We start from the raw sequence: 22,480 nt of genomic DNA on the forward strand, positions 1-22,480 counted from the left end.
AAATCTAGTAGCAGTTTGATGTTCGACAAGGAAGTATGAATAAAATGGAGTCATGTGTATGGAATTAGGGAATACAATTTTATTCAAGCAATATTTGTTCTATTAAAATAATCCATCAAGAATAAACTGACAAAGTCATTGTTGTCTGGGGAGATTGCTTAACTATATTAAAGGTTTATAAGTGCCACATTTGTAAATTCATCTTTCCTGCAGTAGACTACACAATAAAAGATAGCATATACTAACAGATATTAGCAGCTGTAAAGAAATGCAAGAATAGCTTCCAGGAGGAAAACGTTAGTTAGATTATGTTCATATCTAGCTCCTTCTTGTCTTTTACAATTACAGTTTCTTCTGACTTCCTTCTGGTTTCTGCTGTAGCATTCTTAAGTGAAAATTGTCAAATTTCCCCAAGGCAAGTGTGCTATATGCAGCACGGTCTGGCTCCAGAGATCTTCAGCCAATGTGGTTCAGTCAACACTATATTCCAGGTGGATTAAGTATGTGCCGAAGCATCACATTTATCCATTGTCCAGATTTGCAGCAGCATGGCTTCTGGTCATGCTTCAAAATGATGAGCAGCATAAATATTGCATCCATTGCTCCGCCTAACGCTATCCAGCTCTACCCTACATGCCATAATTACTATGGAAAAATTGCTATGGAAATAAGCAAGTGGACTATTGCTACACAAACATCCTCTAGTTCCTCAGCCAACATTTCTACTCTTCTACTGGCTGGCTTCCCCAACCTGGTACGCTCCAGTGTTTGGGACTACAACTTCCACCGGCATGGCCAACAGCCCAATGCTGCCCATCAGAAAGGAAAGCAGCATTAGGGTATGATGCAAACTGGCTCAAGGAGCGCAATGCCATATTGTAATCCTCTGGAAATCTCATGCCAAGGGGTGTGTGGCCATTCCACACATGCATGCACAGATCTAACCCTTGTTAGATGCTTGTGACATATGAAATACATAAGCACTGTTTCTGTTCGTGAGGGCTCTGTTGGGATTCTTGTTCCTGCTCTCAATTTCAAGGGAAGTCTGTTTGTAGCCTCTGCCTTGTGTGCCAGAGCTGCTGTAGATCTTGCCTGCCTGCATGCTTGTAGAGTACAGAAAGCTGCTCCTGTCTTGGTCACCACCACCCATTCTCACTGGGTGGACATGTAAGGTGAGTGTTGGCCAACTTGAAATCACCACCTTGCTCCACCTGTAGAGGAGGAGTTTTCCTCCCTATTATAGTGCTCAGCTATAATAAAACTGCTCCCTGCTCTTCAGAGACCTATCTATGAACAGCAGAGGAGACAATCTTCCTCCTCATCATGGCACTGGACTGAGTAGTATCCTGTAGCAGCTGCTGAAACTGCTGCAGGCGCTGTGCAAAATTTCCAGCCCCGGGACACAATGAGAAAGGAAACCATGTCCTTGGGTCTAAAACGGATTATGGCAACTTTGCTCTCCACTGTGGCACTGGACTGGAAAATAATAGTTCTTCAAGCAGCATACGGGTGCCTTGGGAGCTGCAGGTCAGAGAGGAGGAGGAAGAAATTTTGGCTGGCTTTGTAGGAGCAGCGATATCAGGGCTTAATATCACCACCACCATTGCCTGCCATTTCAAAATGGACAGAGAGCACACCACAGACACCAGAACTTGTAAATGTCTCCCTCTCACACAACACTAGAACTCAAGGATATTCGATAAAGCTGAATGTTGGAAGATTTGGAACAGAGAAAAGAAAATACTTCACCATGCTGTGTATTTAAAACTATGAAAATTGCATATTTACAACTATGGAACTTGCTTGCCCAAGAGACAGCGATTGCCATCAACTTGCATGGCTTCAAAAGAGAACTAAGACAAATTCATGGATAATAAGGCTATTAATGCCTACTAGCCGTGATGACCGTGTTCTGCCTCCACTGTCAGAGGCAGTATGCCACCGAATGAATACCAGTTGCTGCAAACTGCAAGTGGGCAGAGTACATGTCCAGCTTACAGGATTCCCACAAGCAACTGGTTGGCCACTGTGAAAACAGGATCCTGGACTAGATGGGCAATTAGCCTGATACTGCAGGCTTGTCTTATATTCTTATGTACAGCAAAAAAAAAGAAAACTCATCATGATTTTATTTCTTTTAAGAATATTGAGATATATGGTTGCTCAGTTTCACCAGTATATGCAAACATCTGGATCATCTGAGACGTTATACAACTTCAAGCTCAGTAATGGTAAAACTGTGGGGAAGTACTTTTGTTTTTACATGTCTTCATTGTTGCTTTGGAGCTACACTGTATCTTTCGTCCTTCCAGGCTGTGACACTTTGTGATTAACACATTTGATTCTTTGATTTCTGTTTCCTTTTGTTAAGTTTGTACTTTAACAAAACCAATTAAATATTATAAGTGAAAAAAGAGAAAACAAGCAGTGGGGCAGTGGCAGGGACCTTGATCACCAGCTTTTCCTGAGCCATCTACTGCAATTTATGTAACCAGCAAATTTGTAACCACGGTGCCAAGTGGTTTACTGAAAAGACTTGGGAGGCTAGATCAGGGCTGGGGGTCAGCACTTCACCACACCAGCTGCAGGTACACCATCCACTACCCTACTTTCTCCTCTAGTATAGCAAATTAATCTAGAGCAGGGCATATTTGTCAGAGCTGTAACAGCTACCTAGTGCTAGTTCTGGGTTTAACCACAATACGACACACTTAGGGAAGAAGACTATATAACACCAATCTCATGTATTAGACATGCCTTAGAGAAAGACTGTTGTGACAAGGTGTGTGCCTTGTCTTGCTAAAAGGATGTTCTTAAATCCCTTTCCATTAAACAGGATATCTAGAGCATAGGATATAAACTAACAAGCGGGTCAGCTGAAGGAAATCCCAAGAGGGGGAAAAATGCACAGATTACATTTGCACGTTTGTTTATTCATTCATTCATTCATTCATTCATTGCCTGGTAATGCATGCCAGATAATGAATGCTACTGAATTAAATAAAATTGCATTCAGCAAATGAATAGTCTACCTGCTGTGATATCCTTGTTCTTCTTGTCATTCCACTGTTTCTTGTAACCATTTTTATTTCATTTGCATTGCCCGCTATTCCTGTTGTATTTTCCTGTCTAGAAATCCCCCTCAATGTATCTTATCCAATCCAGCACCTTAATACTAGCTGCATATCAGTATGTTCAACCTACAAGTAACAAAAAGATTGCTGTATTGACACACACCCAAACACTTATCAAAACCATAGATTGGTTCCTGCAAATACGCACTTTTGAGGGGGAAAGAAATGGATATTTTCCATTACAAAGGCTTTGAGGGGGAAATGATCACAACGTTATAATGCTGTTACACACTACAAGGAAGCATAGAGAAGTCAACCATCTTTTTTGTGACTGCTACCATTTCTCTTTAGGATGTGACCTAAAAAGCTTGGAATCCTCAGGAACCAACAGAAAGTCCATGCCTGGTCTTAACTATCCAGCGATTGCTGTCACTGAATAATTATCTATCAGCCCATGAAACCATGTTAAACTCATTATATGAGCAGGAATTTAATCTGATATGGGATTCAGAAGCACCAAGTACTAATTACAAAATGGGGGGAAAGTGCTAATCATTTCTCTTCCTGACAATTAGATGAATTAGACTCCAGTATTACAGACAATTAGGCTGTGATAGGGAACCTATAACTAGCCCTTTCCTATCAGTTTGAGAATCCTAATTTATGACGGAATCTTTAAAAACAAATTAAAGAAAAATTAAGTCTGAGCTGAACTTTTAACACCAGTATAAATCTTTGTAAACAATACCTTAACAATACCTTCATAATAAAGTGCCTTGAATTATGATAAACTAGCAAGCTGATTAACCTGCTTTACTTCTGATTTTGAAAACAAAAGCCAATTCTGACCATTCAGTACAAAATGAACAAAATTATACCTGTCCTGTCATATTTATTTATATCTCTTGAGAGGTTTGGAGGGCAGCAACACGAAAGCATGCTTTTTCTGTGGTGGTTCTCCCTGTGGAATGCTCTTCCTAGATGACGACGCTAGGCGAGCCTATTACATGTCTTTATGTGCCAGGCAAAACCATTCCTCTTTACCCAGACCTCTGCACTTTAAATAATCTGTGGCCTGTTAAGGCCATGGGGGGAGGACTGCTACTGTGATTATTTTATCCTTATGCTGTCTATTCTTAGGGTTTTTATTATGTTTTTATTATTGTGATCTGTGAAATATGTTCTTAATGTTGTACACCAACCTGGGATCTTTTGATAAAGGGTAGTATATAAATAAAAATAAATAAATGAAAACAATGTATCTCAGTATTTTTTTAATAGAAGGAAAAAGCATCATGTACCTGGCTGTAAGCTGCCCAAAGTGACTACAGAAACCCAGCCAGATGGGCAGGGTATAAATAATAAAATTATTATTATTAGTAGTAGTAGTGGTATTTACAATATAAAGTATGGAAGAGAATAGGAAATGTATAGCACTCCTATAGGGAGGGCTATTTCTTTTTATTCTTATGAGGATGGTTGATTTAAGGTTGTTATGTCCTTCGAACTGCATGAAGTGGTGAAGAAAACATCACAGTTTTTTCTATACTTTATTATTATTACGGTATTTTTTGCACATGTATGAATTCCTAATCTAGCAGCAAGATGTTGACAGAACAAAGATCATAACCTAACATAGGGCACAGTATTGATTTCTCAAGAGACCAGTATATGATTGGCAGGCATGATCTATGAATAATTCAAGTATTTCGGTCAGGGGAAAAAATCCTGCTGTCTAACAGTTTATTTGTAAATACTAACATTTCCTAAAATAGATTACTGGTATCAGTTAGGATTATGCCAATAGTCAATACAAGAAAAATGACTTGCATGATTAAATGGGCACAAGATGTTGGACATAATATTATGATGGCTGACTGGGAACAGTTATGGACCACTGGTATGAAGTTTACGGCATGCAATGCCTTAAAAGAGAATTTAATGAAAATGATTTATAGGTGGTACATAACACCAGTCAAGCTTGCAAAAATCTATCATTTGCCCGATAATAAATGTTGGAAATGTAATGAAACTCAAGGTACATTCTTTCACCTTTGGTGGACATGCCCAAAGATTAAGGCATTCTGGGAGATGATCTATAATGAAATGAAAAAGGTATATAAATATACCTTCCTTAAGAAACCAGAGGCCTTTCTCCTGGGCATGGTCGGCCAATTGGTGCCAAAGAAAGATAGAACTTTCTTTATGTACGCTACAACAGCAGAAAGAATACTCATTGCAAAGTATTGGAAGACACAAGATCTACCCACCAGGGAAGAATGGCAGATGAAGCTGATGGACTACATGGAACTGGCAGAAATGACTGGCAGAATTCGAGACCAGGGAGAAGAGTCGGTGGAAGAAGATTGGAAAAAATTTAAAGTATACTTAGAGAAACATTGTAAAATTAATGAGTGTTAGAAGGATGCGGGAATGAAGTTACATGGTTTTAGTAGAAATGCAACAAAGAATTAAGTAAAAGTTGATTGATAATGGGTTAAATTGAAAAAATTTAAGGTTAGACTGTTAAGACAAATTATAGAATAAAAATTGAGAAAGATGGGAAGAACTTGCTGAAATAGTGAATTGAACTAGAATACAAAAAAAGGGAGGTATGAGGAGGTCGATGAAACAAGTAAAGGAAAGGTAAAGATATGGAATACTGGATGTATGTTTTAGTTTCTTTTTTGTTTTTCTTTTTTGCTGTATTGTTGTATGGCTTTTATATGTTTTATCATTGTTCTTTTTCTTTTTTATTGTTATTTTTCCCCCCTGTAATTCTTAAACTTTTAATAAATATCATTTTTTTAAAAAAAGAAAAATGACTTGCATATATATACACAAGTTAAGCAAATTTTGAGAATTTGGGCAGTTAGTCTGGGTCAAGACTCTGTCCTGTCACTGGTGGTTTTGTGCAAGTCTCTTCACACAAGATGCTCTTCAGGAAATCAGTGTCAGATTTGGGGGTGGGAGATCAAAAACCATTTAAAATCCCAGCAGCTTGCATTATAAATATCACTATAGTAAGATTTCATCATATGAAATGCATTTATCTCCAGGGTAAATTTGTTACAGTGATGATAATGAGTTGTACTACTTTGCCTTGTGATATGTTTCTCCAGAAATTATTTACTTTTTCCAGATTCACGTTTTCAGGAGAGATTAGAACTGCCTAATGTGTGATTATATCTGCATCTTCTCCCTAGGCCCAGGCAGTGAGCTAAGGAGTATATTTTAGTATAGAATTGGACCAGTTTAGGGATTCGCTAGCAAATTTCTTAGTGTCTTTTTCAGGCTGCTGGAATTGCACAATCATAGTGGCTGCAGATGAAAAGCCTGCTTGTAGACACCAGTATTCAAAAAGCAATTTGATCCATGTCTAGTGGAAGCCCCCACCAGGGTCCTGAAGAATTAGCATGGGGGTTGCAGCAAATGTGAACTATCCCACTGAAAAATCCATGTTTGTCTGCTACTTTTTAATATATACTTTAAGCCCACATACAGGGCATCTGAACATTAAGGTCTTTTTATAAAAAGAAAGAAAGAAAGAAAGACCTGTGCCTCATGTGACAGATGAAACGCCAGTTTTGTTTTATAGATTATTCTACATTGTGAAACCATTGCTCTCCTAATGTGTGTTGGTGTGGATTCCTAAAAATGACACCTATGTAGCAAAGACAGTGACAGAAAAACAACCTGGAATACACAAACAAATGACTGGAGAAATAAAGGATCTGAAGAAAATGGGTAGGTATCACAGGATACAGAAAATAGGATATCCGTATTCATTTCCCCCCATGAAGAAAGTGTACCAATTATCTTCAGGAACTACTACATGCATCATTTTCACTCCCATTTTGTCTGAGACACTTTAGCCAAAAGCAAAGGGCTTGGAGGGAAAGGTTTTGGAATGTAAAAAAAAAGGGGGGGGGAGACCTTGGTCACATGCTTGCCAATGAATGCCAAATGAGTAACACAATGTCTACTTTATATAATATCATGTTCCAAATAAGATTTGAGTTGTGCATTACCCAAAAGCATTTGTATGATGGATTATGTTTCACAGCTAGCTTTTCTAGTGAATGATATTGCATTAACGACACATGATATATTCTTGAGCTATTCAAAAATTATGAAATTTGATCAGTCTTGTCTTGTCTTGATGTAAAAAAAGCCACAAGGTTAGCTCTTAACAAAAGAAATGGCTACAAGAATCTAATATAGGTTGGCATGTGCTCTACAGATTATGTAATCCTACAGCCTTAGTAAAGGGACCCCTGACCATTAGGTCCAGTCGTGACTGACTCTAGGGTTGCGGTGCTCATCTCGCTTTATTGGCCGAGGGAGCCAGCATACAGCTTTCCAGGTCATGTGGCCAGCATGACTAAGCCGCTTCTGACGAACCAGAGCAGCGCACGGAAACGCCATTTACCTTCCCACCAGAGCGGTACCTATTTAGCTACTTGCACTTTGACGTGCTTTCGAACTGCTAGGTTGGCAGCAGCAGGGACCGAGCAACGGGAGCTCACCCCGTCGCAGGGATTCGAACCGCCAACCTTCTGATCGGCAAGTCCTAGGCTCTGTGGTTTAACCCACAGAGCCTTACACAGTGGTAAATGAAAGATGTGTAGGTTGCCATATGCTAAGGGCAAATCTGTCCTGGACTGGTTGGACACAGACAAGTAGTGGGAGAAACCAGCTGGGGAACCATCAAGGGAAGAATGCTCAGAGTCCAGGGAGTGGTAGTGAGACAACGGTGAATGGTTACAGGGAGAAGTCTGGGGAAAGAAGCTGTCAGAAGCATTGAGCATTAAGGCTCAATGAGTTGGGAGAGTATGTGGCAGAGAAGTCAAGCATCAGAGGCAGAAGCTGAAGCAGACATGTGGGAGAAGGGAGGTCAAGAGGTAGAGTTTCCTGGGTGTCTCCCCTCCCTGCTGACACAAGCTCCCCTCCCCCCCTGACTCCCCAAACAAGTAGAGGGATGAAATGGGCAAAGCAAAGATAGGCTGCATGCAGCGCTGTCTCCACTTGTTCGGAAGAAGCCCTGGAGAGGAGAACACATAGATGGCTGTGGGGAGGCAGACACTTTTAGTTTCAGCAACTGATTTCATAGAGTAGGACCTACAGGGCATGAGCTGCTGTGCTCACTGAGCATGAAACCCAGCTAAGTCTGTAAAGATTGTGTTTTTCTAACAACTCCAGCTCTGAACTGTGATTTACTGACCAGCTGACTCTGTGACAATATCTAAGGCAGGCATAGGCAAACTCGGCCCTCCAGATGTTTTGGGACTACAACTTCCATCATCCCTAGCTAACAGGACCAGTGGTCAGGGATGATGGGAACTGTAGTCCCAAAACATCTGGAGGGCCGAGTTTGCCTATGCCTGATCTAAGGCTTCCACACTTTTATACTAGCACACACACACACAAATCTATCATTTTGATCTCAGAGTAAAATTCTTTGTTCAGAAACCAGGAAGAAGAGGTGTGGCTGGTGTGACTTTTTATGTCATTGTTGAACAAATTCATTACTTAGTATTTCCAATCTATTAGCTCAATTTAGAGCTGGAAATAGATAAGTTTGTTTTGCCTTGCTACAAAGCAATAATGTGATTTTCTTAGGTTGGAGAAAAATCTGACAGCACAAGACTGAAAACATACTATAAATATAAAATGCTATAGAAAACTTCAAATGCTACTGTGGCAGCTCCTTTTTCTCATACAATAGTTTTTTGCACAACTGCTGTTTAATTCTCATATAAAACAGTTTACCTTCTCATGGGAATGTATTTTTCTATCTTGCCTACCTATAATATGTGAAGTGTTATGCATAAACTCTTGCTGCTGCATCAATATCACCCAAAGCAACTTGCAGCTCCAGCAGCAAACAAATGCTACCCATAAAAATCTATACATTTATGCAATGTTATGCTATGTTAACATCATTTGTTGTTTTCACAGGTATAAATATAACTTCAGTGTGACCTTGTCAGTTTCCAGTGAGAATGATCAACTGCTAATCTGTGAAGTTCATACCAACCCTTTCACAAGTGCACATTAAAAATATAAAAGCTATGATCTAGGTTATTTTCAAAAGGAGTTAACAGATGACTGGTATTAAGATTAAATAGTTACCTGAATTATTGCTCAAGTTCCTGTAGTCTAGTCCTACAGGCACAGAATAAGCCACTCCTTTATCACTTTTTGGCCCAAAAAGAATGCAAACCTGGCTACAGACCTAATTAAAGGCTGAACTGTACAACTGTACAGGCCTTAAATTCAGAAACTAGTAGCCCTTTTTTATAAAAAAAAACCCCTCAGTAATCAAATGCTCAAGAGGATTGAATCTGTGTGTGCCTGAGTGTGCATAAATCTGCAAAGCTAGAGGAGCAGTCAAGAGACATTTCCTGGGAAACCATTGAATAGAGGGCAGCAGGTGAGAGGATTTGTAGTTCTCCTACCCAACACTCACCAATAAAAGAGATGGATAAAGAAACACTCTGAGTTTCTATTCAATAATCATGACTCACAGCTTTTAATAGAATTGTCCTCCATTAATATACCAAATCCTTTCTCCCCTTTCATTTCTTCAAAGCTAGTAATTACCATCATATCTTGTCATTTCATACGTTAATTATTAACTCTTAAGTGGTATATGCGATGTAAGTTTGTGATCAACACTAATTTGACTTCTCTGGATGTCCCCAAGTTTTAGTACAAATGAAGAAATTGCTTGTCTGCTCTCCCCCAATACAGTAGTAAGTTTTCTGTATTTAAGCTGCAATCCTATATACACTTACAGTTGCCTGAAATTAAGTCCCCTCAAACTCAGTGAGACTTACTTCCGAGTATACATACCTAGGACTGCCCTGTGAAGCTTTAAAACTTTTAAACATTTATTTAAAACTGCAATCCTACGTGCACTCATAAAGAGTTTCTAATTAGGTTATGGTTGGGCTTATACCCAAATAAGTGGATACAGGAATTTAACCAAACTCTTGACAATTTTAGTTTTCATACCCTTTTTCAGATTATGCTTTTGTTTAATATATTATGACCAAAATAATACACAGCAGCATTATACAAATATGTGGCGCGGTTGAACATACAAAAGCATTTTGCGTTTTTTCACTCCCAAGAGAAGCTGCATATGCAGGAAAAACCCCCTGATATGAACAAAAATAATCTGACATTCAATTCAAGAAATGAAAATCCTTCCTTCCCTCCTTCCTTCCACCAGGGTTGGCATGAATCATTTTGCTACAGGAGGAGATGGCATTCTCCCACTTCCATCTGGACTGGAACTAAGTTTCAGCTGCAAAACCGGCAATGTGATAATGTCCACACTGCTCTACAGAATAGTAGGCTAGCTCAAGGGACTTAACCCTGTTATTTAACCCTGCCTAATGATACAGCTACCCCTCCATTCCTGCATTGTGAAGGGAAATCACAGTACTATACCCAGAAATAGTGAGCAAGCCTTTTGAGTTCTCCAGATCTCTTTTCAAGATGGATGTTAAGCAACAACAAGAAGAAGAAAAAGTGGAGGGGAGGATGAGTGAAAAAGCTGGGTGTGTTGGAACCCAGAAGTCTGTAGACTGTAACCGTCTTGAAATGCTGCTTAAAAACAACTAGTGTTGAAATATACTGATGAATGTTAATCCAATCCACATTTTAATGTTTTATCTTCCTTTTTAAAACATACCTTTCTAAAAAGATCCACGATACAGCTAGTGGCAGTGTTTGAAAAAGACTAACATCTTATTTCCAGTTATTGACACATGCCTCCTGCAGGCACAGATTTAAATTACTATAAAGTATTCCAGATTTTACCTAAATCCAGCTATGCTGATTTATCATACACTTGTATCAAGGCATAGACAAATTATTATTGTTTCCAGCTGGAGTAAAACTTGTAGATTACACAGCTATGGTTGTACATCTTCCTCAGCATCAAACCATACAGGTCGAAAACTAAGCTTCTGGCGTAGGATTCACTATGCCCATGACAACCTGTTCATAAAGCACAGATGGCAATATCATACCCTAAATTATATTTCCTGCAAAAGGTACCTCTTGGATGACAGTTAAACAGATTAATTACAAGGAAAGGTCAGGTGTTTATGCACCTTGTGCTACATAATTATTTATACTTGCATAAAATATTTTACCAAGAGGACAAAAGATCTGAATGATGTAGTTGTGTTGATACATAGCTGGTACAACTTGTTTTCCTTGGAAAACAAAGTACAAGAAGTTTTGGTGTGCATTTTTAAAAGAAGCCAGGGCATTTTTAACTGCCATTCCTACATCAGTGAACCAAGGTATGTCCGCTACAACTACTTTCTGTTACTAAGTGCTCTGGAAGTCATTCAGTGGTTTATTATAACAATTATCATTTATATATTCCTTTTCACTGCTCAATGAGTTTCACACACTCAATAATCCTCAAAACGACCTTTTAAAGACAGGCTGGTATTACTGCCTATATCAAAGCTGGAGGACTGGCAGATGAACATTTATACGGTCCTTTACAACTTCCTTTGGTAGTTTATGTAACTAAAAAGCTTGGGGAAATAAAAAGGAAATCCAGGAGGACAGCAAAATCAGGGCTAGATGAGCCTCTCTGGGGAGAGCATTTCGCAACTGGTACACCATCACTGAGAAGGCTCTGCACCTAGAAGCTACCTCAATTCCAATGATAAGGATGCCCAGAGAAGGCCTTTTTCATTTTTAATGCTAGTGGGATCAAATGCATCTCAGCAGTTCTAAAGGATAAGTGACCATGGAACAGATGAGAAAATAAGAGAAGAACTCTATAAAGGCTGCGTACCTTTGAAGCACACTCAAAGCACAATATTTCAAAGAATTTTGGCCACCTCACCCTGAATTACATTTCCCAGCAACTGTTAAACTACCGTGCCCAGAATATATACAACATCTCATTTCACATTAGATATTAGGCCTCCTACCGTGTAATCAACCTGCTTATGCCATTTATTCATTCTGTCCATAACAGTACACTATAGAGTTGTTTTCTATATTTCATAGCAGATTGCTATCCTACCATAAAACTGCACTATTGAAAAAAATTTTTTGTCTTTTTTCACTAAAAATACATTCATTAGTCATGCTCTATTATGTTTTGAAATATCAAGACTTGTTAATTAAAATGATAAGTTTGTGTTGCATACCTAACACCCCACACATCAAACCCATAGAACAGGCTCCTTTGGGTATTATTAGTTCCACACAGCTGGAAATGATAGTCTGATAAATGTTGGCTGCCACAGTAAATCACATAACAGTAAGGTCTGTCATGTCAGGAAGCAAGCATTAATTAGTAAGGGCTGATTTAACTCAAAGGATTAACATCCTCAATCATACAGTGAGCCTTTCTTCCACACCACCTCTTAGCCACTCCTTGCGATCTGATAAAGAGTTTGAGGTCAACTTAAAACATTCAGCTCATAGTATCTTGCTGATATTGGGTGGAGTTTTTGCTAAGGTAACAAACATCCTGCTACTCAGTCAATGAGAGTTTTTGTCTATTGTTCCAAAGAATCGGGAACTGGTCTTTTAAGGCCTAGTAAAACAATATTGCTCTAAAATCATGTTGTATTTAGCTCTGAAGAGATCTTTACCCTCATTAATAACATTACAAAGCATTTCAAATACCACGATTCACAAAACCATGAGGTGGAATCCAACTGTGCCTTTCTAATAGCAAAATGGTTATTAATCCAACAAACACCTCAGCTAGCCAAACAGGGTACATGATTTTTAACCAACTCCACCTCTCTCCTGTTGGAAGTAAAGCTGCATCTGAAACGGGGGTGGGGGGTGGGGTGAAGGTTTTTATTCTTTTTTCACCCTCCTCCTTCAATTAGTGTTAGAGACTTTCCTTCTGTTAAGGACTCCATGATCGCAACATGTAACCTTGTCCTCAGAATGGCTTTGATTATTACTAGGAATAATAAATCTTAAACATCTTTCTTCTTTCAACCAGCAGTCTTACTAGACTATTTATTCCTGTACTCTACTGTGACATACATGCCCAACTCCAACATCTCTTGCAGCCTTTTTACATTTTCCAAAAATATATTCAAGAGTTCAGGAACATTCAAGAACAGCAATGAAGGGTAGGTAGTACAGAGGGCTGAGGAAGGGGTAAATCTGGGAACAAGCAATGCCATCAGTACTGCTGGCATGGTCCTCAGAACAATGACTTGTGGGCAAAATCACTCAGTGAGCTGCCACCACTTTGCCACAATAATGGCAAAATACAGTTTAAAAGTGAAGGGCATTTTACACTAATTTGCCACCTCCATTGCTGGTTGCAACAGTGCTCTTGCAGTAAGTGGGTGAGCAACAGAGGGAGGGAGAGCAGCAGGAGTGGGTGGGTGAGTGAAGAGAAAGGAGAAGCAGGTCTGTTGAATGGCCATTGAGTTGTAATTGGTTGGTGACTGGATATGCAGGGAGATAGCAGAGACATAATCTGTCATCTCACCCAATCTGCTGTCTCAGCCATATGGTTTAATGCAGCTCGTTACTGGGCTCAGCCTTATTGATAGGTCACTCTACGTAACTAGTACCCAGTAATTAGGGAAAGATTCTACCAGGCTCCAACTCAAACACATGCATTTGGAAGCTAAATTGTAGATCATGTTTAGGGTATTCTGCTTTTCCAATGGAAAAGAAGTATTTATTGCGACCGACTATATCTAAGTGTGCAAAATTCATACTCCTATAAATATTCTTAAAATCGCTGATTATGATGCACAGGTGTCAATCCCACTGAGATTTGTTTTGGGGTATTACTGTCATTTTTTATGAAATTATAAGACTGCTCCATCTGGTCTTTAATGAAACACCTGGAGCTACACGTAGAAAGCTCCTCTCTCCATACTCAGCTGGCTGCTACTTTAACCTGGTACTGAGAAGCATGTAAATTACAGTGTGAGTCATTTTTGAACTTAATTACAAATTGCATACATACACCATAAGCTACACTAAACCCACTAAAAGCTACACTCTGGTTTATGGTAAACCAAAATATGATGTTCATTAAACTGTTCTCTACATGTGCAGAAAGATTAGAACAGGTAAGTAGAATTCATTCTAACTGGACTTATAAGATTCACCAGCCAAGTTTTACTGATGAAAAGTGAATGATCAATGGTATATGGTTATTTTCATGCAAGTATTTGTTGACTTTGAAATCCTTTTGAGATCTTTTACTTAACACCAGAACTACACTTTAGTTAGAATATCTATGTGTGAATTGGAGTATCATGCTAGAAAATCTAATCGGCACAGGTATCATAGGATCCAACACTTTGGTTCCCCAAAAAAATATTTGAGCAGGCCAGGCCATTTTGGAAAATTGTTTCTTTGTTCCATTTTGGAAAGTTGGTTCTTTGTTCACTATGCATTTGGACACCTCTTAAGATATTGTGACCAGATTCTGCATGATAGTTCCCGAGATCAAGGTGCAGGTCTTCATCTATGTTTTGATACGGGTGGACACCAATTTGAATCAAGATGACAGAATAAACCTTTCAAACTGCAGTGTTTTCATTTATTGGAATCCCTTGGCAATTCCAGGTACAATGCTGGTAGTTATTAATGAAAAACCTATTCCATTTAAATATATTTCATATTTTTAAAATAATAAGATCTTAAAAAGTGAATGTTCTGTAATTTCCCCAAGTATTTGGCATAATTCACATATTTTTGTCCTTAATTTGAAATCCACTGCAAAAATTGAATAGCCATGACATATATCCTTAACTATAATCCTAATTTTGAATTAGCATAAACATGAACTATCACCAGCTACCAGAACTTCAGAAAGGCTGAACTTGCTGATGACATAAAAACAAAAAGACTCAAAAGTCAAAGGGCACATCTCTTCTACCTTTTTCTCCAGGACTTCACAAAGTTAAATGCATATTGCAGCCAGACATCCTCCCCCAATCATTCCAACCCACTTTTCCTCAGAAATTCAACAAGGATGGAATTACATGTTTGCACTGGAACTTGCTGCTCTTTAGCCTTCAACATTAGTGCTCCCTCAGGCAAGGAGAGCACTCTCAGTGCCTCAGACCCACCGCCTGCAATAACCACCTGTTTCATAGTTCTGAGCACTACCCTGGCTCAGGTGTAAATATTGCAATATGTTTAACATGGAGGAGGGAGAATCGAGAAAGTGTAAACAAGCATTAGCATTCCCTGGTTGTATATTTTTAGGATAATATCTATGTTACATGTGAACCTCCAGATTCTTGGATTCTGTTAACAAACCTCTTGAATGTTGAGCTCCAGAAGCACATTCAAGGTGTCAGAATTTTAAGATGACTTAAGGAATGCTATTGTCTTAGAAATCACTATTATGACTAATTTGAGGACCAAAAAGAAATGTACCAAATGTACCGAAAAGAAACACACAAAACATGTTCTCAGTGCACCCCAAACTGTATATTCTCTTCTGATCATGAATGATAGGCACTCATTCGGTGCATGCAGCTGCCATAATCTGTAGACCCATAAATCTACAACAGTATTATTTCTGCTGACAACAGCAAAGGAAACTCCATGGAGGGGACAAATCTTCATAGCAACAATGGGGAACAGTACTTGTTAGTCTATCTTGCTGCACTACAGCTGTTTCTAAAGGAGTTTCTACATTAAATTAGGCATCTAGTAACTATTCAGGTAGCTGAGAATATATCACCTAAATCTGATTCTTGACATCTGCACTGTCACCAGACATCTCCGCCTCCATAGTTCAGAGAATGACATGCCCTTAACTAGATTAACCAACAGGTTTTCAAGTTGAACAAGGAAATAATCCTGCTTTTTGAATTCTACTTGGCTCCAATCATCCCTCATTATCCTTGGTTTGTCCAGAATATCTAATGAATTTTTCTTCGTTGCAACCTGGCAATGCTAAACAGGAAAATGGTTCTAGCCAGACCTGAAATAAAGATTGGAGAATCTACTACAGATACATTTAAGACTGTATTTTTCTGCTTTCTCATTAAACTATAATGAGAAAAAAATCATTCCAGAATCTTTTTTTAATAACTTCATCAATATATCTGAATATCTCATGCACCCTACTCTTGTGTTAAAGCAAAAGTTTGCTTAAGAGCAGAAGGGAAATTATGAAGACTGAGGGCTCTTCCAGACTTGTGCTTGTCCCATGCCTAGAAAGCATGTATCCAAGCATTTTTCCACTTGCCCCAGTGCTTTCCCCCAGAAAACCTGCTCTTTAGCGATAAATTGGCACAAACATCAACCCAGAGAAAACTCAATTGACACTTGTTCCGATTCGGCAATAAAGATTGGGTTTCTTCTGAGGAAAGGGCAAATCTGGATGAGCCCTGAATAACAGCATGTAAAAATAAACTGAGGTTTCAGAATATATCTTAAAAGAAATGAAAATGTAGGAAGACAGAAAGAAAGCAGTAACAGCCTGACAGCCAACGAAAGTGTTGGCTAGCTGGTCTGCATTCTCAAGAGAAGGGGGGTAGAAATCACTGGACTTCAATGCTAACACTTTGCCACTGTGAATAAGCAGAACAGGAAGAAGCTAGAAAACAGAGTGCCATAAATAGCAGGTGTTTGGAAATGATTCTTAGAGTCAATCTAGCTATCCCAAATGACAAGCAGAAGTCAATCATATAACACAGGAAGCAATCACCAAGCTGTCTGGCAAGCATCTCAGCTTGAAAGATTGGCCAAACATGGGAACAGCTGACAAATGAAAGGAAATATGAAATATGGAGAAAATGCAGCATTATAGTAATGAACCATCAAACAACTGAATCATGCATAAAATTAAATCACTCCAACTTTATCCAGGCTATACTTGATATATTGAATTACACTGTAACACATTTTTATATTAGCTAATTACATATCAGCCAACATATACTTCTTTACATTGAAGGTATGTATTGTGTCTGTATTGAATCTTTTGTAAACCTAAGGTATGGGAACTTCGTTGAAAGTTACATTAAGACAAACTGAAAATCAATCAAGCATTCTTAGAGAAATGCTTATATTGATTAGAAAGCTATATAGACATTTAGCAAACGTATAAAATTTGAATATTCTGTTCACTTTATACTGTTACATAGCATTCTGCTGCAATCAGATAAGTAAAACAAGTATTTAACAGGCAGAATATAGATCTGAGGGTCAAAAGATTAGACGATGTGTGATTGAATCCCCAGTTTGTTGCTATTATCATTTTAATAAGAATAATCGGGGCGGGGGGGAGATGTAATCTGATCAAGACTAGAACAGGGGTGAGCAACACCTCCCCCCCAATTTTGTCTCCTTACCTATCATGGATCCCACCAAAGACCTACATGCCTTATTAGTGGGGAAAACATGTGTCTGTATATTCTCTTTAATGGTGCATACAGCAGCTTTGGAGATAAATTAGATCACAAACATGGTACCAGTGCCCACTGCCACAGCCCCACTGATCAAATTTGGAAACCCTTGCAACTACTCCAAAAAGAAATAAAGCAAGCAGGCTATCCTGTCACAGATGTCCAACTTACGTATTATCTAGCTTGGGCCCTTTGATTCTATACCATTTAAATCAGCAGTGAACATGTTCCTTTCTTGCTATGTACCTAATAAATCTATTTTACTATATTAAAATGCCTATGGGTTTAAAACCTATATGATACTCAGGTTGCAATCCTATGTGAATTTTCTTTTGACCAAGTCCCATTGGAGTTCACTTCTGAGTAGACATGCATAAAACAGAAATGCTGGATGCTATGTTGTGTTCATGCTACTTGCAAGTTGATATATCTTGGGTTCCAGTATTAAAAAACACAGGTGTCTCTAAAGGGCACTTTATTTTTTTCTAGGCAATTACTATTATTACTAGGATGTTTTTTAAATATTAAGGGAGGTGGCTGTAGATGCAAAGATATGACATCAATTAAAAAACTGTTTGGTCTCCCACATGATACTTCAGTGCTTGATACAATGGGTGGTATTAAGGCAGTTTTTATTCAGAGTAGACCAACTGAATGAATGAACATGACTAAGTTTAGCCCATTAATTTCAGTAGGTCTACTCTAAAACATAGTTGAATACCAGCCAATGTGCCCCTCCATCTTTAATGTAGGTTCCTATGTCCTAAGAGGTTTAATAGCAATAACCTGATACTTGGGAAATTGCTTTAACTTGACTAATTCATGCATCCCAGCATTGTATACTCTGAATTAAGCCCCACTGGTTTAAAGAGGACAAAGCAAAGTGTGCAACACACTCTTTTTCAACAGCATAATATTTCAACCAACTGCACCACTCGCTATAGTTGGCATATTTATAGAATCAAAGTTCCATCGAAAACCTCCAGTATGTGCCCTCCCCTTTCAAAATCATAGAAAAATTCTTAAAAGCCACAACCCATTTTGTCTCCCTAAATACTACCTTGTGCCCTAATTGTATGCCAAGGTATCATTAACGTTGTTTGAGGACAATATAATTGTTGCTGTTCTGATTCCAAGGCAGTAAAATCATACCAATGAAACAGGACAATTCTCTTGTCTATGATTTATTTCTTTTGTAGTAGAGGAAACCCTGCTTTCACGTTTTCTTTTCTTCTTTCTTTTTAAATATTGACGCATGGTGTGTGTGTGTGTTTGCCATACAAATTACTCCTAGTAATATATGCTGAGTATTGCAGAGCCCATTTGGCCAGATTCTAATAGCTCCCCTTGGGAGCTGACACTAGCTTTCAGCCGTAGCCCATCACTGCAGATTAGCACAAGAACATGTGCTGCAACGGCATCCAGTTTTGCTTCTCTCACACCAAGAGATGATATTCTGAGAATCCACAAGCAAGTCCTGTGTGTTTCTGAGAACTGGAGTACTATTTTTATGATGAACAATATTAAACCAAACAAAAGCCAACTAACTTTTCTGTTAAGCTACTGCAAAATCTTGTACTTCGCGTCACAAGATGTCTCTACAGAGTTAAATAAAGTACATTTTGCATAATTCATAGGTTAGCACAACCTGCTACTAAGTGTGTAACATTTAAACTATGCTGAGCTAGCATCTTTCAATTTAAATGAAGCAAGCAGCCTTTAATTTCATGTGATTTTTAAAGTAATATTTGCTTTAGATAGATGCTTTCTAGAATATTTACTTAAAGAGCCTAAAGCAGAAAAGCCAGATCCACATGGGCATCATTAAATGTACCCCAAGGAGCATATAATCTTATCAGAATGGTGGAGATTGTACTCCAAACATTAATTATGTATTATTAGCCACAGGAAAATAAATATTACATGTTTTGTGTGTAATTTTTCTGCCTTTGCTCTGTATTTTTTTTTTAAATGGCATCCAAGAAAGATACAGGCTTGTTTAAACTTAATTCAATTTAAATTAAATTCACTGTATTTTTTATATTATTGAGAAAAAAGAATACATTTCCATAACAGGAAACAAAAATCTGCTCCTTCATCTGACCTTCAACAATTATGTCCTCTTCAGCAAAAAAGAAAAAGGAAAAGAAAAAAAGAATACACACAGCTGTTTTATTAATTTATAAGCACGGGGCAAGCCTTCTCTAAGTCACTTCAGTAGCAGAGCTATATAAAAGCACACAGCAGCACAGTGTATGGCTTTTTAAGCATTCAGGTAGCCAAGACAAAGGCTGAAAGATTTGAAATATGTTCAATACTCACTGAAGGCAGCAACTGCCAGAGCCAGTGTGACAATAATGGAAGCCCATGAAACCCACAGTGCCTTCTTTCTGTAGCTTTGAGCTTCATGCGGTTTTAGTCTTGTGCTGCTTTCTAGTAAACCTGGTAAGGGAATGAGAAGAGGAATCAGTGTGGGCTATGTTTTATTCCCCTTTTAAAGAAAAAAAGAAATTAGGTCCATTCAGAACCAAACCAGGAATTCCTTGTGTATTTTTCCCGTTTAGGATAAATCCTGTTCACCTTATTTATATACCATAAATAATGCTAAAGCAGGTGCATGGGTTCAGGTTTGTCTTTGTATTTCACAGGAGGTTAAAAAAAAAGAGTACCAATTGCTGCCTGGAGCAACCTGGAGCCAATCATAAAATAACCAGACATCTTTAGATTTTTGCATTCACACACTCAATTCCTGATCAAACCTTAAAGAGCATGGGGAGAGATTGCTTAAGGTGCCAGTGAAACAGATGCACAAACCAAGCAGCAGCTTGATAGAAGAGCAAAATAAAGGTGCTGATATGATGCATTTCTGAAAATCAGAGCAGGTGCAGTAGAGGTTAACATACGCCATTGTTGTGCAGCCATCTCCCCAAGCTTGTTGGGTTTTTTTGTGTATTTCAGTTCTAAGGACTTGCTCTAGCAAAATTTAGTCAAAATAAAACAAAACAGGTGTGTTCATGTATTAAGCTCCCCTCCCCCTTCGTCTTGTTCACTCTGTGATCTCTGGAAAGAATAGAATAAATATTTCCAGTTGGATTTTGCTAACTCTTGACAACAAATGAGCCAACTATCACAGGATCAGACTTAACAAAACCCCAATGAATTAGTGGGGTCCATACCAAAAGAGCAATAGGAGGATCTATGCCCCGCCAAAATAGAACACATATTTGTGGTGCAAAATTAATAACATTATAGTTAAAATAGTTAAAACCAGCTCTTGGTTGCTACTGGATTCTGAAAGATGGTACAAGTCTAAATTGTTTAAACACCACTCGAATTAAAATTTATGCATTTTACATTAAAATATTTGAATCTTACATACTATTAGAATTGGACAAATGTTTTACAATTTACTACCTCCAGGGGAAAAAGGAATGTGTCACCAGGTAAATTGTTCCCCTTAAAACATATTGTGCTTGTATGTGTGAAAAATCTTTGGGGATTGCACACAAGCATCTATCAGCCAAACACATAAAATGAAAATAGTTTCACAGGTAACGCTAGACCTTTGCAACTTATATCATGAGTGCAAATCCCATCCAGAATGTGACTTCAAATCTTCCTGTGGCACATACCTGGGTTAATTTATACACAGACAAGGCTAGAAAGCCTATATTATAATTATAAAGTCATGTTCACATTTGAAGATTACTGCATTTGATATTTTAGTACATGTAATGAAAGATGTGATGTGTTTTATTAAATTGATATTTTTTCCCATTTGTCTGTAAAAAATAATTTGTAATTGATACAAAGAAACTCTCCTGCTGACAATACATTTATGAAGTTGGTTTTTTGCATATGCTCCTTTAATTGGTATTACACAGACTTTTTAAATTTCAGATTAACTAAAATAATTTTAATGCATTTTCTTATTCCAAATACAGTAGTCACACACAAAGATTCTCTGAATCCTAACTAAAGTAGAGAGGGCACTCTCACAACTTTGTTTTATACTAGACACTGAAAAAGACTAAGCTTCCCTAAAGGCTGAAGCTAAAACCTTCATACTTTGTCCATGATCCATCAAAATGCACCTAAACACCCTACAGACCTAGCATTTCAAAAAGAAAAGAATAAATTCATTGACATTTTGATTGATTAAAGCAAAAAATAAAAACTATTCCTAACATTTCCTTGGAAAGAATAATAGCTCAGACCTGTGAGTTTGTTATCAATGGAAAGGGAGGGACAAGGAATGAGCTTATGAGTTCTTTGTCTTATTTCCCCCATACATCCATTATCTTTTACTAGGTCCTTTGTTCCTTCTCACCATCATCGTCTTACATCTATAGAAGATGTTTAGTGGGAAGATGATTCCCAGGTGAATCAAGATCCCTCTATTCCTGAGCCCAAACTCTTGAATATAGACCAACTTGGCATATACTGCCCAATCCTTATAAAGCGACTAAGCCACTGCAAAAGGCCTTCAAATATCACTATTTCGTTTAGAAGAGCGGCTCCTAATTAAATAAAAATAAAAATGGAAGCACAACGACCCATCATACCCAACAGGATTGTAGCCAGAATGCTGCATGGGAATAGGATCATCCCTTTTTATAACTCGGAAACTGAAAAAGGACTGTGGGCAGTTGCAGAGAACGAAGAGCAAAGAGCAGGCTCCAAGTCAGGCAGGGAGCTGCTTGGCTTCAGATGAAACAGAATGCCATGGGAAGAGTGCAGAGAAAGAAAAACACACAAATCTATTGAATAGGCACGTGCTTGGCAGGTGCCTGTTAGGGAGACAATAGACTGAATGCCCCTTCTTTCTAAGAAGGGGTGTGGAATGGGTAAAATAACATGCTTTCTTTGCAGTCAATGGGGACGCCTGTCTGCATTGTAGTGAATGCATTTTAAATTGCATTTTGAAGACTGGGTGGTTCAACACTAAAGAAAAGGCTGGTGTTTCTTTGTTTAAGGCTGTCAGTGCTCCATTTCTTT

The 22,480-nt window shown here is 38.3% G+C and overlaps 1 protein-coding gene across 2 annotated transcripts in view; it reads right to left on the reverse strand.

Moving 5' to 3' along the window:
- The window catches only part of TMEM163 (transmembrane protein 163), a 70,878-nt gene that overhangs the window by 46,739 nt on the left and 1,659 nt on the right, over window positions 1-22,480 (reverse strand). The window contains exons 1-2 of one of the 2 annotated variants that reach the window (XM_081008953.1): window positions 22,048-22,184; window positions 19,805-19,924 (exon numbers count right to left, since the gene is read on the reverse strand). In XM_081008953.1, coding sequence (XP_080865079.1) covers window positions 19,805-19,924; window positions 22,048-22,090 — 163 coding nt within the window. In that variant the 5' untranslated portion in view covers window positions 22,091-22,184. Of the gene's footprint in view, window positions 1-19,804; window positions 19,925-22,047; window positions 22,185-22,480 lie in introns of those variants that run through there. The other variant, XM_081008952.1, reaches the window with a different exon arrangement.

The sequence above is a fragment of the Podarcis pityusensis genome (genome assembly GCF_964106645.2).
Source record: "Podarcis pityusensis genome assembly, chromosome: 1".
Lineage (NCBI taxonomy): Eukaryota > Metazoa > Chordata > Lepidosauria > Squamata > Lacertidae > Podarcis > Podarcis pityusensis.